The 16417-nt window shown below is 40.7% G+C and overlaps 1 protein-coding gene across 25 annotated transcripts in view; it reads right to left on the bottom strand.

The window, feature by feature from the left end:
- Positions 1–16417, bottom strand: part of camk2g2 (calcium/calmodulin-dependent protein kinase (CaM kinase) II gamma 2) — a 90332-nt gene that overhangs the window by 36365 nt on the left and 37550 nt on the right. For all 25 annotated transcript variants that reach the window (XM_050070882.1, XM_050070874.1, XM_050070876.1 and 22 more), the window contains exons 3-6: positions 13452–13511; positions 7626–7680; positions 6737–6802; positions 1197–1269 (exon numbers count right to left, since the gene is read on the bottom strand). In XM_050070882.1, the coding sequence (XP_049926839.1) occupies positions 1197–1269; positions 6737–6802; positions 7626–7680; positions 13452–13511 (254 nt within the window). The remainder of the gene's footprint in view (positions 1–1196; positions 1270–6736; positions 6803–7625; positions 7681–13451; positions 13512–16417) is intronic.

Here is a 16417-nt window from a genome sequence, read left to right as displayed (position 1 = left end):
AACCTTTTCACTGAAAACAGCTGAGTGAAAACAGGATTTACCATCAAAAAAGATATGCAGGTTAAAAATTTGGAGGAAAAAAAGCATTTTATTACACAGAGTTTGGATATATATTCTGTATCAGCTTGTTTTAGCTCTTCACTGAAGCCATTATGGAAATAATGCATTAACTACAAATCACTTTGGGCAATAACATTTGCCAAATGCATGCAATGTAAGTCATTAAAATATTAGAGTAAAATATTCAAATTCAAGACCATTTTATTCCATCACACGGAAATATTCTAGATGTCTTGAGCATCATTTTAGACACATTTCCCCCAAATTGAGCCTGACATATTTGGAATTTTTTGCAAACTTTGCATTTTCAATACATGAAAGGAGAGTTGTTCATTAACAATTAATGTCCTGGTAATTCATGTCTGACCTCCTCATCCATCACCATTATTGTCTTTTTAAAACTCTTCCCACTCCCAAGTTCATTTGATACCAAGATCCATATGCAAGCTGAAAAATCAATGGAAAGCAACACCAGTCCATTTACGCCACTCACACACAAAACCAGATTGTTTGTTTTCCAATTATGTTTGTCTACTTACCCTAGAGTAATAGCTTCATTTTGCTCTGTCACATTAAAGTAATAGACCAGACTGCTAAGCAAACTATTAAAGTTTAGGACTCTGAACTGGCAATAAAAGAAATGTGGTGCAGTTATCCAGGTGTTCAAATCTCAGCTCACTTTGCTGTCTTCATTTGCCATAAATATTAAAAAGAAATCATACAGCTGAGGAGGTCAGAGTGCTGTTGGTTTCTGTAAGGGGTGAACAGTCTGGCTGGGAGGGAAATCGTCACTGGCCGTCATCTCATCCACCAACCCGCTATTAATAGCAGCTGGTCTGCTTTCGTCACTCCTCAGCAGTGTGGGGGGGGGGGGGGGTAGAAGGAGGGAAAGGAAAAAGGGGTTAGAGGGAAAAGGGGAGGGGGTACAGACATAGAGGCTGAGTGGAATAGAGAAAGCAGGTGAAGAGAGGGAGGGATGACGCTCATCTCTTAAGTTGTTATTTACGTCACGTTGTGACGTCGGCATGAGGTGTGAACCTCCAAAAATTCCTTTCATCTTCATTCACAACACGGTGCTATTTATAAGAGATTTTATACAACTGGATAGTATTCACAACTGGTATATAATAACTCACCTTGAGGTCCCTGTGCACAATGTCATGCTGGTGGATGTGACTGACGCTCTCCAGGATCTGATTGATGCAGTGGCTGCAGGAGACAAAAGAAGGATAAGACACAGGGGACAGACACATCTGTCAATCCACAACAGCTAAAAGAAAACTGAGTGTGACTGAGGTGGAGGATGAAAAAACATTAAGTAAGGATTTTCAAGTATTTCAGATCAACACAATGTCCTCATCATCATCAGTCGTTTGTGCACATTTTGATGGTGATTTTTTGTGCGTGAGTGAATTCATATAACAAAAAAGGTAGAGCAAATAAGTGACTCTCTGCAATCTAACAAAATAAATAAATATGGGCAACTGTGCCCCACAATGTCAAAAACACTGAGAGGTAGACAGGAGACATGTTGAGACAGGCCAAGTAAGGAAGGAAAAGACAAGACAGACAACAAATCAACAACAGTGGGGGCTGTGTCTGGCCATCTCTGTCTCTTTCCGAGACAGACAACCCGACACTCACACCCACTTCATGCCCTGATTGGCCAGCAGTGCAGAGATGAGAAAGTAAACAGGTTTTGAGCTTCTCTTCGTCTCTTTAGTTCCTTTTTTTACAACTATTTGTCACCTTTCATGTGAACGACCAAGTGCGAAACTATGAATATCTACCAGGGTATGAAAATGTGTGCTATTATTTCCTATTTAAAGGGGACCTATTATGCGTTTCTGTATTTTGTGTCCTATATATGGTGTTGCCATGAAGGTTGTTCATATGAGTCATGGCCAAAGACTCAAAATAATAAAGTAGACGTATGTAAGGGTTTTACTACTCTGGCTACAGGATAACATCATAGTGTGCCAGATTTCTTTATATGGTCATGTGCTCCTGGCATGCCGCTCCAAATGTTTACACTACATAGCCTACATGATGCTTTTAATGGAGATTTTTCACAGTAACAAGTGTTGCTATTCTCTGTGTTACAGTCATTCCTGGCTGCAAGTGCACTGCTAACGTCAGGGTAAAAGTAATATTGGTTGCTGATGTTGTAAATTTCTGCCCTATTTTGGATCATATTTTTGCTGGAACGTGCTTTAATTGGTGAATTTTCACTGTAGAAAGTGCCGATATTCTCTGGCACAGTCTCCGGTGACAATGCAGAGACGCCAAGATCCAGAAGACCCAGAAACACTGACAAAGGAGTGGGGCTTAAAGAGACAGGCGCTTAAACGGAGCATTTTAGACAATGGTTGAATACAGGTGTTCCAGCACAGACAGTACAAGGAAAATAGCATGTTTTTTGACTATTTAAGCATGTAAACATGTCCTAGTAGAAACCCAAAATTCAAGTATAAACCCAAAAAAGAACATAATAGGTCCTCTTTAAATGATACTGCATCTCCTTTCTCTATGATAGGTGGCTTTTCACTCTGCCTTCCAGTGTGGCTGTTTAAAACAACAATTAACATTTTGATTACTGATGTGGTTAGACAGCACTTCGTCCGAACTAGTTCTGTTCTAACACAACCCAACTCTAATGCTCTTGTGGCTGGATTGGAGCAAATCCCTGAAACCATGGGCCTGTCACCAAATTTTCAACATGCCAGCCGAAACTTGCAACATGAGATCATTTCCTCTCATTTATTATGACACATTATATTACTGAAAACAACCAGCACGTTTATGAGTCATGCATGAGCATGTGAGAGCGCTGTAAGACCCGCAAATGTACCTGCAATTTGCGAGTGACAATTATTTGTGAAATGTCACACTAGCATCCTTTGTGATCTGCATGCAGTTGGACAGGAGGATAAGTGTTGTATGTGGGAGAAAAGTTTGGTGCATTTTTATGTGAATATGAATGTGTGGGCGGGCAGCGTGTGTGTGTTGTTGAGGCGGCATCTTATGTAAGCTTGTCCTAAGCTTACGTGTCAGCAATTTTGCTGGTCTGATGCGCAGTTTAAATTACTATTATTTATTTTACAGTATGTTGAGCTTGATATTAATAAAAGGGGAAGCCATGGTCAGGAGCAAGTGGGTGTGCAGAGAGAGATTTTGGGAGCGTGGTGTCCTCTCTCTGTGAGACAGAATCAGAAGAAGAGCTGCTGGCTTTGTGTCCAAATTAGGCTACATCTGGATTCCACATTTTTTTTCTCCTCCCTGGTCCTTCAGTTAGTATACAGTGCCCATCAGACTGCCTTGTTGCTGTCCTTACTAACTTTGGCATTGTACATCCCCTCACATTTTTCCTCTTGCCCTGTCTCCAATGCTCTTCACCTCACATCTCTGCCTTTTTCTTTGTTTTTCAAATGGAGTCTGTGGTGTAGAATCACCTGTACAAATCAATATCATAAGGGAACTTATCCCAAATGTGTGTCCATCCTCGAGACAAAACTTAGAACCTGATAGCCCTGACTAGTTTTCAGATTATGCTTTTTTATTTCACTGTATATTTGCCACTCATAACTAAGGTAACAACTGCTTAGCTTATCAGTTATTCGTATGTGGCTTCAACTACCAGTGCGAGGTGAGGCACTTAAACTGGCTGTACATACATTTGACAGGCAAAACAACACATATTTCATTGTGCCATGGTCAATCACAAGTAAGATTGACAGAAGGCCCTAAAGCTTCAGTGAAAAATATTTGCGATTAATTGAAGCGTCACGGGGGAGCAGCGATGGTCTCCCTCCCAGTCTCTCTGCCAGCTATATATCCAACCTCTTAGTGCCGTACACACCAGGATGTACTTTGAGGTCCCCGGGCAGAGGTCTTTTGTCTGTTCTAGAGGGCCGGCTGAAAACTAAAGTGGACAGAGCGTTTGCTGTCAGCCCTGACGGTCTGCCCCAGGAAATCAGGTCGGTGGAGTCAGTGATCTCTTTAAAGTCCCTTCTTAAAACACACTTTTATTGGAGGGCCTTTCCAGATTTCACTTGAGTTTTAAGTTCATTTAGACTGTCTTCTATTTCCTCAGTCTTTATCGGTTCTTTTAAACGTTGTAACGTAAACGTTGTTAATTTCATGTCTTGCCTGTTTTAATTATTGACATGTAAAGCACTTTGTAACTCTGTTTTGAAACGAGCGTTATAAATAAAGATTATCATTATTATTATTATTATTAGTATTATTATTATTAGATGAGGATTTTATTTCTACTAAAATAACAGAACAATAAGCCCCTTTGTTACATGCAGCTCACAGAAGCATTGGCCATTATAGCAAGAAAAATACAGTTTAACTGTTACTTACAGTTTTCATGTGCTTTTGGGAGTCATCTGCGCAAATTTTGCAACTATCCCAGATGCTTGACATGTTCAAAAACTTGCTCGCCTATCTGTGGTCAAACTGTCCCAGTTTCACTAGTGCTGAATTAACCAGTATCAAACGGGAGGTAACGTTAGTGCTGTTGCACTCAACAGCATCACGGCTGTGATTCGGTCGCAGTCTTGTGCCGAAAATAAACACGGCCGTGCCGATATAAAGTACAACAGCACGACCTTGACTGTGATATTACTTTAATACAACATATCTACAAAAGACATTTAATAACAGTAGAAAGCGACAGCAGGTTATGGTTTGTATATGTAACGTATTTCATGATTTATTTGGCTCCGCCAACACAAATAGTACTGCGACTGGACTGTTGCCAAGCAACACTCCGGCACATTAGCATGCTATTTTGGGTAAGCTAGCTCTACACATTAGCACAAACAAGCTAATGGTCTAATGGCTAATGTATCATGTACATTAACGTTACATCTGTGTGTTTCTATATATTTTGCGACAGCAGTAAGAATGTTGACAGTCGCTTTGGTGGCATACGCGAGATGCCGAGGTGTTTACAGCCGAATCAGTAACTTACGTTGCGTCGTCATCAGGTGTCGTATGAGCATACCTGGAGGTTTACAGTGAAGCATTCCGGCCGTCCCCTCCTCCTTTCCTCGTGATTATTCATTATTTAACGGCATATTTGTTGAAATATATTCCTTGTTGCGGGGAAAGTTCGTTACGACGATCCGTAAAGTGGGTTCATTAACGGTGAACGTAATTAACGGCTGAGAACACCTGGAAAGCGGATTGATACATGCATAGTAAAAGGTCCCAGTGCTTGGTCGGAACTAACTGTTATATAACTGCTGAGATGAGTGCCAGATGGACTCACACAACTACCACTAACTTTATAAAGTTTAAATGTCCTGAGAATTATTAATAATAATAATATTAATGCAAAATTAATCGTGTTGGATTACTACTTTTTAAATTCATGAGCTTTGTGGTATTTTGCATGTATATAATCGCATGGTGGCCTATCTTTCAGGTCCGCCCTGATAGTTAAACTGATGAAGTTAAATTTTGGTAGATAGTCAAATGAACCTGCATGCTTTTACTTTGTCCACCTGTATATATGATGCCTATTAGTGTAAAAAATGAAGTGTTTACATCTGAGTTCTCTTCTGCCGTTTCGTATGGACATGAGGCTTGGCTTAAGGTGTCTCTAAAATCAATCAACACCATTTACATGGCCAGGGTAAAAGCTCTGCTCTGCCAATTTGAACTGTTAATTAGAGACAGGGCTTCCATCAGTAAAGGCTTCAGTAAGAGACAAACAGGCCTAATCCCTCCGTAAGATAAAGCATCGGCTCCAAATGCACCAACATTCTTTGGGTTTTGAACTCAAGACTGACAAAAGAAACGTCAAGAAAAAACATGTCTCACCTTGTGCAAGAGATGGAGGTGACAGATAATATCAGCACTATAGGAGGTGAAGTTAACCCTGAATTGACTGTCAGTCTGCTGTGTACAAACAGAAGACCCTATATTCATCACCTGAGAATAACTTCACAGTTCTGTCATCGCCACAGGATGCATACTGGACAAGGAAGACAAAGTCGTACACCTTTTCACATGACACTGGCATACATGCGTCATTATGTCCTCAGACTCATGAGATCCAGGTAAAATCTGTCCATGAAGATCTTATTTCACTGTTCACAGGCACAGACAAGAAAGTCTTAATCATGTTGCATACTTGGCTGAAAGTGCTGGAGCATGACTTTGATGTTAGGTAATTTTATTTTATGAATGTGTTCATAGATTTGTATCTTTAACGTTTTGTATAGTTATTCTATTGTATTGTGACGCTTAAGTCAAAAAACGAACTGTCTGCTCGACCATTAGTCTGCACACTCCAGGCAGGTAATGTGCTGCACTGCAAAAAACAACTGCCACTTCTGACAAAAACCATAAATAATGTTTCAAAACTTAGGACAGCTTTGTCATTATTTATTAATGGAATTAAATTTAAAAAGGCCTGAGTCACACAGTCAAAAATAAAGTGTGTACTGTGTACTGAAAACAACCTCATAGAAACACCAAGCAATGCTTCTGCTGCTAAAGCACAAAGTACATTAACACAGATTCAAATCGAAAAACATTTTGTGCTTTTGCAACCCAACTTCACTTCTTTGGCAGCCTCCAAAAACATGCAGGAAAATTGACTAGTGACACGTGAAATTCTCTATACGTAACATGTTCACACATTAGCATGGTGACGTACCTGGCATCTGCCTCGCTGTAATACTCTCTAGCAACGATGTCCTCAAACAGCTCTCCTCCAGTGACGCTGCAGAGACAAAAGAGGCTTGTTTGTTTCTTTTATTTTTGAGGAAACACGTTGATTTATATTGCTGTTAGTGACAACACATCCTCATAGATCCTTAATGTTCTGTGTAAATGCATAACGTGCTCTGGCTGTTGCTTTAAGAGGCCTCTTGACTGGCTGCTGATAATACAAGCCTCTACAAGACTGACTTGCACTGCTGGTTTATTCAGATACAAGACTGACTGACTGTTTCACCTTAAACTAGAGCTTGACTCGAAACCTACACAGCAGCACCATTTCATGGGAAAGTCCTCACATTTCCATTAGAGAATGTTACCCATGTTTCACAAGTGGCAAAAACAGAGTGCTTTTACAAGAGAGGATGTGAGAAGACTTCAGGTTTTCTCTTATATTTTACTCTGATACAATTCACAGCATGAATATGTAAGCTTGACCCTCTCAGTTCTTTCCATCATCTTTATTTATGGGGTAAACATGGTGAGCAGGTAGTGCAGTTTACATTATGTATGTTAGAAATATGGTGACAGATTACTGTGGTGAAGCTGCATTCTGCACTCACAAACTCGTCATTAAACATCTTTATGTGTTTAATATTAAAACAGGGCTTGATTTAAGGATAAACTGAACCGTTCCATCACGACAGCTCGGTGGAAAACCTGATATACTGTACTGCTCTACACGGTGACAGTCATGGAAAATAAAACTGTCAACTTACTTGTTGCTTAGGTGAGGCAATTCATCCTGGAGCAATACTCCGGTTTAAACCTGAGCCGTGAGTGTGTGTGTGTGTGTGTGTGTGTGTGTGTTAATGTGATTTACTTACAGGTCAAAGACAAGGTAATGGAAGCCTTCCTCCGAGATGCTGTCATGGAGTCGTACTAGTGAGGGAAGACGAAACAGAGAGAGACTTCAATTAGAAATGAGTTTATTAAGTGAGGTGACGATATGGAAACTCTCCATGTACCATTACCTTGAGGGAATCTTCTCTGTGTGTGTATGTGACTGTGTGTGGGGTGCAGGGGTGGTAAAACTACTGTGCTTTATACCAGCGTTTGGTAGTAATGTGTTATAGTAATGTGATTTTTTTCCCAGCAATTCGTAGTGACATTACAGTTCCCAATCCCAGTAACGCTCCGATACTTTGATATGTGGGGATCAGCTTTTTACCAGAGGTTAAAGGGTAGCATATTGATCAGTTTGATCTCTGTGTATTCAGTGTAAAGTCTGGTCCAACAAGTGCTCGCCTTTAGAGTTAAAAGGATGTGTACTGTAACCACACTTCTGAGGTTGAGGGTCTGTCGAGCGGTGTGCAGTCAACGAGGCTAAGCTAGCCACTGGAAGTTCAGTAAATGCAAGTTCGTTAAACCACAATGTCTGGCTTTCTGTTTCTGTACGTGTCAAATACAAAAGATGTGACATGTGGGTGTGGAGGATTTACAGTTGTTTAAAAGACACTTCTGATGTAGTAGTGAGTAATTTAATGCATCAATTTTGCTGTAATGTCTTGATACTAGAATTTTAAACTTGAGTACAATACTAGTATTGAAAAAATAAAGATTCTCTATACCAGTGGTGGGTTGCGGTTCAAAAGTGGGCCGCGGGTCCATTCTGAACAGACCACGAGACCGTGTCTTGCAAACATGTCAAGTTTGTGAAAAACACACTTTCATTTGAAGTGCAGAGAATTTTTGGTGCAGAGCTTTTATTTTGAAGTGCCATTTTCTGCTGTAGAATAAGAGACTAACAGACAGGAACTTGACAGAGACAGCAAACTAGCTGGACTGCTTGGCCAGACACAAGTATGATGCTGAATGTATTAAAACTGTGTGGACCTTGAATGAATGACTAAGAAAAAATTTGGATCCTATGGCTGGACCAGTTGGGAGCCACGACTCAATACCATTTTTGATGCCACAGCAAAAACATAAACAAGATCACTGCCCCACGGCTGTTTGCCTCCATGTACCAGTCAAGTTTCTCTTACAGTTTACATCCATGTCTGTGTTGCTTCACACACATCTCCCCCCAGCAGCACAGACAATCTATACAATCAGTACAGTTTCAAAGTGGACACCCAAGATCAGTGTCACCAATTCCGTATCAGACCAAATGTCTCCCCTTCTGTTCTTGAGATATGACACTGTCAGAAAAAGTGTTTGATGCAGAACATTATGATGTCACAGTGAAGTTGACCTTTGACCTTTTGGATAAAAAAAATGTCATTGCTTCATCAGTTTAAGTTATTAGACATTTGTGTAAAGCTTTGTAAGAGTTATGACCAAAACATGTTTTGTGAGGTCACAGTGACCTTCAACCTTTGACCACCAAATTCTAATCAGCTCATTCTTTAGTCCACGTGAAAGTTTGTGCCAAATTTGAAATTCAAATTTAGGGTGTTTGTGAGATATCATGTTCATGAGAATGAGATGGATGCAAGGTCACACTGACCTTGACCTTTACCCACCGAAATCTAATCAGTTCATGGTTGTGTCCAAGGGTACATTTGTGCCATATTTGAAAAAAACTCCCTCAAGGTTTTCTTGATATATCGTATTCACAAGAATGAGACCTTTGACCTATGACCACCAAAATCTACTCAGTTCTTCATTTAGTCGAAGGGTACGTTTGTGCCAAATTTAAAGATAGTCTCTTCAGGCGTTCTTGAGATATAGCATTCACAAGAATGGGACAGCCAAACATACAGATGGAGAAAGTGGCAGACAACCTGAAAACACTATGCCTCCAGATACGGCTATCGCTGACACGGAGGCATAGAAGAGTCCTCTGCATACAAAATAGGATTGTTTTTGATTTTTGGTAGATTGTCAATTAACAGTATTATGACTATTCTTAAATGTTCTCCTTAAGTTGTAAGCCTACACATTCTTTATGCTTTTCGTATGATTTCTGTTTTACTCCGTTGCTTCACTTGAAAGCTGATAGATCTATTTTCTATACAGTAGCTTCAGTACTTTTGTTACCATTGATTAGATAATTAACTAAGATTGTATAGTTTTAAACACATGGTATCTAAAAAATATTATACTATCAATCATTTGACAGCCTTATTTTGCCAATGAGTAATGCTTAGTTACTACTTTTTCCATGACTAACGTGTACTGAGTTTTCAAGTAACTTGCCCAACACTGCCTATAAAATAATCAGTTATTTTATGTGCCTGTTAAAGAATATTTAAGAGGACAAAGTGCAAAGTTGGCACAACATTATTTATCACTCCCCAAGATATCAGATTCAGTTACTTGATACCTGCAGCGTACATCATCACATAAGCAACCATGATCAGAGTGTGTTTACACGAGACAGGAAAGGCAAAGTAAAAGGTGCTTTTTACCTTGATGATGTGTTTAAGGTTTGATATTAAAGTCCTTTTGTGTTGTTTACTCTGATCTAATTTATGTAAGTCTGTAATGGAATTTAATGAAGCAGTAGCAGCATTATTTTGTGCTGTTACTTATGAATCAAATCATTTAGTTTAATGTTTACTTTAATAAACAAACTTAATCAGGTTGTGCTGCAAAAAAAGCCTGTATCAATTGTTTAAATGTAGCTTTTATTGAGGAAAACCCTACATTTTGTAAGCTTTTAATGATTCCTTATCGTCGACTTGGCAGACGATCAATGCATCATTGATCACCGGCCAGTGGGAAAAAAGCACAAGAACCGCACTTAACACAAATCAGCACAACGTCACTGTAGTATATTCATTCACAACCATAACAAACACGCACAAGGTCAAGTGATACACGATGCTCAGAGGATACCAGGTTTTCAGCGGCACAGTTTTTCCCTGCTCATCTGAAATGATCCACTCCAGGGCTCGACTGTAGGTTTCTAAAAGCCTGAGTGCCACCTGGCTTGTTGGCAACCAGGAATCGGCTTTTGGATGACAAAGTTGACAGAGTAGTTGCCATATTTTAATCATTTATAATTAATGTGATACTGGTAATTTCCTTTCAGGTTCTCTCTCTGTTAAAGAAGCACAAAAGCAGGCAGGAAATATCACTGTACACAGAGTGGTGAAAGCTTAATACAACTTTGACCATCAGCTTTCTTGAACCAGCACCTCTGGATTCCAGCAGTTTTAACTGGATGTGCACAGGTAGATTTAATAACATGCTTGCGTCAAGGTGGGTGAAGGTGCTTCGGTGCTTTAAATTAGGCCTGCATATGTTGGATATTATTTCCTCTTGCTTCAGATGGCTTACATTTAGAGAAAAGAAAACTTGACAAGCTCTCCTCTTGAGAACAGGATAAGAAAGAAGCAGCTGAGGGAGGAAAAGAAAGGAAGAATAGGACGACGATGAAGCAGGAATCAGGTGGGACGAAGAAGAAAGAGAGAATGAATGAAACCATACCTATTATGCTGTTATCATATCCTGCGTGTGTGTGTGTGTGTGTGTGTGTGTGTGTGTGTGTGTGTGTGTGTGTGTGTGTGTTAGTGTATGTCTATGTGAGTGTGAGTATAGCTTGCACTGGGCGGCACACTACTGTATGATAAGACACTTGGCAGTTCTGCCACAAAGATACGTTGCCATTTACTTCCTTTCTCCAGGGGACAGGGCCTATTGTCTGGGTTTTACACACACACACACACACACACACACACACACACACACACACACACACACACACACTTTGGTAGTAAAAGATGTCTTGAAACTCAAGTGTTAGACGCACTAGGTAAATCCCATAATAATGTATGAGACTTGAACTTAACACAGATTTATGACATTCACAGGCATTTACAGTGTTGTTCCTACCTAACGATCTTCTGCTACAGAGACATTTTGGCAAATTGGCACCATTAAATTAGCCGAATTAGCTATTATCAGTTCCTGTCTGCAGTGTACCCATGGATGTCAGGACAACTATCACTGGATTACTTTGATGCTGAAGCAAGCTTCAAAACATGATGATTCTCAGGTAAGTTCTGGATTTATAAATAGCGTGTAGTTCTTTTTTTCTCGTACTTTAATTTATAATGGACATTTTATGATATGCCCAAAAAGTATAACTCGCACCGAATCCTAAAATATGAGTATCACGTTGGTATGTTTAGATTTGACCAAGTTACGTCTCAGACAACAAGGAGTGAGAGTTTTGACATAAATTGTGGCAATCAGGCTCTCATGGTTTTAAGTACCTTGATTATCTCCATGAGTTATGTGTTACAGCAGTGGTTCCCAACTGGTCCAGTCACGGAGTCCAGATTTCTCCTTAGTCATCAGTTCAAGGTCCACACAGTTTAATACATTCAGTGTCATACTTGCGTTCGGCCATATCCTTAAGCTAGTTTGCTGTCTCTGTTAAGTAGCTGTCCATTGTTCACTCACTCTACAGCAGGAAACGGCACTTTAAAATAAAAACTCTGTGCTGGAAATTCACTAGGGCTGCCCCCTAATGTTTGACCAAACGTCAGTCGACCAGAAAGGTCATTAGTCGGCAAGAGTTCGCTGGTCGCTTTGTTGCAGAAAAAAATTAATTAATAAATAAACTCTATTAGGAGCTGCGCCTTCTCAAAATAAACCAAAACCTATATGACTGGACCATGTGGGAATTTAATTTGAAAGGACAGAAACAGGAAGTGTCCACGCTCAGCAGTCAGACAGGAGTCAGGTTAATTTCCAGGGCTGGTACCTGCGATTATTCCACAGGCTAGTTAATAACATGTCGGGCAGGAAATCCAAAGTGTGGGATCATTTTGAGAAGGTGAAGGACGAACCCAAGGTGATATGTAAACTCATCTTCATTGGTCGACTACAAACATGACGTATCATCTGAAACATGGAAGTAGCTACATGCCCATTAGCCCACAGCGTCATTAACAGGCGGCTCGCTCAGTGTGTGACGTGCACTTGTAGATAAAATATAGGCCTATATTAATGAAGGTTCATTAGTACGGTTTTGTATTTCTCTGTAATGTAGCACAGTTTTAACAATGTTACTGATACTATTCTTTCTCACACCTTCAACTCAAACCACCAAAATATATCATTTAATAATAACATCGTAAACATGCGGGTGACTAGTCAACTAATGGTCCTAAATGACGACTATTGGTTGCCGAGGAAAATTCTTAGTCGTGGGCAGCCCTGAAAACTCACTATACTTAAAAAAAAAAAAAAGTTTGTTTTTTACAAACTTGACATGTAAGTCGTCCACTTTTGGACCATGACCCACCAGTTGGGAACTGCTGTGTTACAGCACTACTGAAACTGGAGACCACAAGCTTTCTTTATTGATCAAAAAAACATACTTAACATTGTTTTATCAGCTTGATACTTCATGAATTTTCCTACTTTTATGGGAAATGCTTCTAAACATGACTTTGAAGACCGACTGCTACAGAAAATTATGCATAAAACAGATGATTTATCGTCTATCATCTTTTTCCTGTTCCAAACTATAATTATTATATCAGCCTATTAGTCAACCTCTGAAATCAAGGGTTATCACTTCAGTACTTCTCTACATATTGGGTTTTATTAAGGTCAGCAGTAAAGGAAAAAATATTTAAAAAGGAAAACTGTTGCAGTGACTTAATTCATACTTCCTAAAATCTTATTCCCGATGTTCTGTATTAACACAGCCGCGCCACTAATCCGCTCGGCTCTCGAAAATGACTCACCTATGTTTGGATGTTTCAGCAGACGACAGATTCTTGCCTCCCGCTCCAGTTTCTGGTGATCTGAGGAGAGGAAAGAGACAGAGGAAACGGTAAGGTCACAATATCAGTATCAGAAAGAGAAGTGAGACACTTGGTTTTGTCCGATGCGTGAGAGACAGTGACCAAAATATCAGGGAAAAACACTTCTTGGAAACCCACTGAGAGAGTGGACACAAAGGAACACACAAAGTCAACATGAAGGCATTAACATAAACTAAATCTGACTGCAGTTCATGTTTTTCAATAGCACTTCTGCAACATGGCATTCTGGAAACAGCTCCTTCTACATAGCTCTTTAACAGATGTAGTGCTAATAAATAATATATAATTTGTTTGGTTTTTCTAAAGCAAAGATCTTTGCTACCATTAAAACTTGATATCTTGTTTGGAAGGATTTCAGAAACGCCTGCACCAGCGACTATGTGAATTGATTAAACATTTTCTTTCAACTGTGCCGCTGCAACACATAAACACACACTTTACCCCTTTCTCTCCAACATCTTCTGCTCCTCCTACTCCGCACAGAACAATAGTTTTCCTCTAAAACCTGCCATTTTTATGACCAACATCAAATCGACTTGAGCTGGAGGGGACGGCAGAGACAGGATGTCAAAAAGGTACAGCGAGCCAGACGAGCTAAGAGGCCAAAACAGTCAGCGGCTGTCAACTAATATGAGTCTGCACAAGTGGACAAACACACACACGGACAAACACACACACACACACACACACACACACACACACACAAACAAAACCTCCAGCACAAGCTTTTTGCACTTAGTGAAATTAGTCTTGTGGGTCCAGCCTTAATATAATCAGTGTCCAGTTAATGATTCTAATGGCGAGGATGTCCGTGTGTGTGTGTGTGTGTGTGTGTGTGCAGCTGCATGTTTAGGACAGGCAGATTGGTTGCAGGACAGATACAGCACATAGATACAGTGGATGGCATCTCCTGCTGCAGGATGTCAGAGGTCAAGGTCATACCGGACATTCCCGCCACCCACCAGCTGCTGGTCTCAGGGGACAGATGGGCTGCTTATGTGCGTGTAAATGCCTGTGTGCATTTGACTTTTTGGTGTGCGTGTGTGTGCAGGAAAGAGGGGGGGAGACAGTGGACATCCCTAATCCCACCACCCAATGCAAGGTCATCGTGTGTAGATATCTATTAGTTTTGCCACTAGTGATGATCTTGAGTATACAGTAATCTGCTTATTATTTTTTCCTTAAATCGACCCATTGTTTGATTTTTAAAATGTCAGCACATGTACCAATTATACTGTTAAGAAAGCACAAACACCGTTTATGATGGAAAGCAGCAATGAAATGCCACGATGTGTCAGTTACCAGTGCTCAAGTAATTATCTAATCTTATCATGTCCTAGAATATATTCTCGTAACAGTAGCTGATGCAAACCAGCGCTGATTTGCTTTTTATTCAGATGACTTTTTGGAAATGAGAGACGCAGCTGAAAAAAGAGAAGAGATGAGATGACACTTGTTAAAACTTGTCAGAAGAAAGCAACTACGGTGACCAAGTTCAACCCTGGTGAGTCAGCAAACTGGAGTGATGGTTGTTGATGGATTAGAAGAGTTTATGACACAAGTGCAGATCTGCAATAGCTGCGACTACATACACCTGCATGCATCCACATGTTAATGCAGTCACACACACAACCTCATGAATACTTGTCACTTGCTCTATGATGCCTCACTATGACAACTGGTTTATGAGTTACGAGAAATGACATGACAAAACGTTCATGTGTATGACTGTGTGTGTGCATGTGTGTGTGCTGGCAGTTAATCAGCTGTCTTTCAGTTCATGATGAATCTTTCCACGAAATCTTGTACAAGTTTGTGAATCCATACGAATGTTACGTGCCTTTTTTGTCATAGACCACTCTCTGTCACCATCATCAGCTACAGTAACTGGCATGAACACAAATACATACCTTCACACTAGTAATGTTACAATACCAGTATTGGAAATGCCTCCGATACTGCCCAAGATGTTGGATCGGGTATTGGGTAAATAACCAGCACCAATTAATCAGTCAAGCGAGCAGCAGCAGTGACCCACCGTCCGACAGCAGCACACTGAATATGGAGGCTCGGTGGGAACAGAGCACCTGCTGCAGCAAGCAAACACGCCGTCTGCGGTCATTTTAAAGCCTAGTTCACATTACATGATTTTCACCGCGATTTTGACGTTGCAGAGGATCTTGAGAGCCACCTTGGGTCGGAGGTGAGTCGGCAGATAGTCTGCCATGACGAGTCCTCATGTGTGAACAAGCCTACGAGCAAGTCGCCCCCTCGTCTGAGACTGGGACTGGATATCTGGCATGCTAGAAAACTGGAGAAGTCTGACACGACTGACAAAGAGCATCAGCTAATGAGAGGCGGGATACGTCCCACGTCGGCACGCAGGAGGATGGAAGAAATGTGAGGAGGACAAGCCGCAGGGTTGCCAGGTCTGCTTATTAGCTGTGACTTTGGGCTTGTTTCTAAAGTGGAGTTACTTATTTGGGCTTGCTCTCTGAACGTCACCTTCCTCTATATATATCCATCTAATAAGTTATTTAAACGCATGATAGTCGGTTCTTTTGGGCTTGTTTCCATAGCCCTGGTTGCTTGTTTCTCTCCCAAGATCGGGCAACACTGACCAACCGGAAAGCAACAACAACAACACAGGATCACGGGGAGCGCATAGTGTTTGGACCCAGGCCCTGGAGGCAGATCTGATTCAACACTGGGAAGAATATCCATGCCTTTACGATGTGTCGTCTCCAAGTTTGGTGACGTCACCGAGTTATCTGGGGCTCTGTCAGCGAGGGCTCAGTGGAGAAATCTTGTGGTGTGCACACACAGGTTGTAACGCAGTTGGCGAGACTCCCGCTGACAGAAACACACGTCGCCAGGTATGAACA

The sequence above is a fragment of the Epinephelus moara genome, chromosome 19 (assembly GCF_006386435.1).
Source record: "Epinephelus moara isolate mb chromosome 19, YSFRI_EMoa_1.0, whole genome shotgun sequence".
Lineage (NCBI taxonomy): Eukaryota > Metazoa > Chordata > Actinopteri > Perciformes > Serranidae > Epinephelus > Epinephelus moara.
The sequence above is the reverse complement of the archived record's forward strand: the minus strand, read 5'-3'. Positions and strand labels throughout refer to the sequence as shown.